Below are 3077 nucleotides of genomic sequence, written 5' to 3' on the forward strand. Positions count from 1 at the left end.
CTATTGCTGTTGTATTCTTTCCATACTTTTATTTCCTGTTATAATCCGCTGAAGGTTTGAACGACCCCCAATAATGTGAAGAGTTTCCCGCCATCTTCCAGGTTGAACCTCTAATTCCTGTACTACTCTGGCTCCATGTTTGTCGCTCGGCGGCGCAGGGATTCTAGGGGGGGTTGGGCGGTCCATCTCTGTTTGTGTTGGCGGCGGCGGCGGCTCGGAGGAAAATCATCTGTTTTCTCTGAGATGTTCCGTCTCTCGGAGCGCGCGCCGTCTCCTCAAACACGGATTAAACTCTCAGACGTTCCCATAATAGACCTTGTTTTCGTCCCCTCGTTTTATATACGTCCGCTGACCTCTCTCCAAACATCTCAAGCAGTTTGACCGCCGGCCGATTACGGCCTACCTGAGGCTTTTTTTTTTTAACCGCTTGGTTAACGGGGGTGAGAGAAAGGAGACTCCTTCGCTCCGCTGAACTCCCCTGGACGTCCCTTTTCATCACCCGGCGTGGAGCGAACATACTGAAGTCATTACGTTGTGTTTTAAAAGGACAATTGTTCTTTTATTTGCCATACAAGTCAGTCTGAGCTCTCAGCCTTCCAGTAGGGACTCCGGTTTAGTCCGCAGCCAGCCGCGCGTTCCAAATCTTACCGAAAATGTTTTGAGTTTTTCTTCCTTGCAACCATGGCAACAGTTCGCAGCCATCATTACCGAAAATCTTTCATTTCTGAGCTGCTCCAATGACCTCACTGCCTTTTCCCAAATTCTGCAGAGCGCTCAGAGTGCAGGGAAGTGGCATCCCCGTCCACCAGGTTTACCGCACTGGGAGCTTCAATGACGTACTTACAAGACCGCCTCCCAACTGACATTGATTCTCTTTGCACACAGAAGAGGACGAACTAAGAAATCTTCCAGGACTAGCGATCTATATATCACTTTTTTATGCATAAGGGTTCACTTATTAAAGGAGAAGAGGCAGAAATAACTAGGTTGATGGTAAAGAAGGTGGGGGAGGGGCTGAGGGCGGTTCCGGCATGCCGCCAGAAAGGTGATTGACATTTGTCTTCCTCCTTCAGATTCTGGACGAGGTGGAGAGGCGGAGGGGCATATCGGCGGCTCTGGTCTACCCCTTTATGCGCAGTCTGATGGAGTCTCCGTTCCCGGCTCCCGGGAAGACGATCAGAGTGAAGACGTTTCTGCCGGGTCACGGCAATGAGGTACGGCACGTCCCTTTCCTTCTACCCGCCGTATTCACCCTGTGTGATCTATAAATGGCGTCATTCAGCTTCTGGGTGTGTCCCTGGCTGAAAATATAAAGAATGGACATTGCATTTCACAGCCTGGAAACTCCCCTTCCCACTGCAGTCCCATGGGTATCAGCAGTAGGCTCTTGCTGAGATTGAGGTCAATGAGTCACAACGCATTTATAAAATCACTTTCAGGTGAGCCCGGTCTGCGGATGGTAGAGAGGCGAGTGCAGTGATGTGAATGACATTCGCCTCCTGAGTGAGAGATCTTCACCTCCAGCACACGTTCCGCTTGCGCTAAACTAGTTATTGGCCATCACAAGGGAGGTGAATGGTCTGGACTGGGGGACACAGCCAGCCAATCAGCAGCAGGGAATTAGATGGGGGTCATGAGCTGGTATAATTGACTTGCGCTGGGCTCCAACACCGATGACCGCTTGGTTATTTTAGTGATAACAAGCTAGGGGGGAGGAGCAACGGCAGTGTCAACACGCTAAGGGGGAGGAGCAACTGCAGTTTCAACACGCTAAGAGGGAGGAGCAACAGTCCTGCAAAAAGCTGAGTGGGAGGAGTGACTGTAGTGTCAAAAAAAAGCTGAGAGAGGTGGAGCAACTGTAGAATGAACAGGCTAAGGGGGAGGAGTAACTGCAGTGTTAAGAAGTTGAAGGGGAGGAGCAACTTCTGTGTCAACTAGCTGAGGAGGAGGAGCAACTGCAGTGGCAGCAAGTTAAGGGGAGGAGCAGCTGTAGTGTCATCTAGCTGAGGAGGAGCAACTGCAGTGGCAACAAGTTAAGGGGAGGAGCAACTGTAGTGTCATCTAGCTGAGGAGGAGCAACTGCAGTGGCAACAAGTTAAGGGGAGGAGCAACTGTAGTGTCATCTAGCTGAGGAGGAGCAACTGCAGTGGCAACAAGTTAAGGGGAGGAGCAACTGTAGTGTCAACAAGCTAAAGGGGAGGAGCAATGGCAGTGTCAAAAAACTGAGGGGGAGGAGCAACTGCAGTGTCAACACGCTAAGGGGGAGGAACAACAGTCCTGCAAGAAACTGAGTGGGAGGAGTGACTGTAGTGTCAAAAAAAAGGTGAGAGGGGTGGAGCAATTGTAGTATGAACAAGCTATGGGGGAGGAGTAACTGCAGTGTTAAGAAGTTGAAGGGGAGGAGCAACTGCTGTGTCAACAAGCTGAGAAGGAGGAGCAACTGCAGTGTCAACAAGTTAAGAGGAGGAGCAACTGTAGTGTCAACAAGCTAAAGGGGAGGAGTAAGTAGTGTCAGCACATTAAAAGGGAGGAGCATGTGCAGTGTCAACAAGTTGAGGGGGAGGAGCAAGTTCAGTGTTAACGAGCTGAGGTGACCTCTATGGGCCCATAGTATGTGGTCACTTATTTGAACCTGAAACACTCAAATTTCTCAAAGGGCTTTTTTCTGATTGGCTGCCATGAACCATCTAAGTGCCCATAACCAGACAGAATAAAATGGCGCCAGAACTGTAACAAGCAGCCATGCACAGTGCAGCTCACGCCCCGCGCAGCCACGCACAGTGCAGCTCACGCTCCGCGCAGCCACGCACAGTGCAGCTCACGCCCCGCGCAGCCATTGAAAGGGGAGAATGTAGCAAATGTTGGCGTGAACGTCCGGGAAGCTGAGGTTAGTTTGTAACTTTTGGGGGATGGTAAATGTGGATTTCTCCTTGTAACATGCGCCACGTGCCCGCAGGTCATCGAACTTCGCAGGCCCATGGACTCCCGCCTGGAGCACGTCGACTTCGAATGCCTCTTCAGATGCCTCAGCGTCCGGCAGATCATCCGGATATTCGCCTCGCTGCTCCTGGAGAGGC

At 51.2% G+C, this 3077-nt stretch overlaps 1 protein-coding gene across 1 annotated transcript in view; it reads left to right on the plus strand.

Moving 5' to 3' along the window:
- The window catches only part of ST5 (suppression of tumorigenicity 5), a 60415-nt gene that overhangs the window by 44501 nt on the left and 12837 nt on the right, over nucleotides 1-3077 (plus strand). Inside the window, exons 12-13 of the mRNA XM_018573690.1 lie at nucleotides 1074-1214; nucleotides 2957-3077. Coding sequence (XP_018429192.1) covers nucleotides 1074-1214; nucleotides 2957-3077 — 262 coding nt within the window. The remainder of the gene's footprint in view (nucleotides 1-1073; nucleotides 1215-2956) is intronic.

Source organism: Nanorana parkeri, unplaced genomic scaffold (genome assembly GCF_000935625.1).
Source record: "Nanorana parkeri isolate BGI_ZX_2015 unplaced genomic scaffold, ASM93562v1 scaffold2488, whole genome shotgun sequence".
Lineage (NCBI taxonomy): Eukaryota > Metazoa > Chordata > Amphibia > Anura > Dicroglossidae > Nanorana > Nanorana parkeri.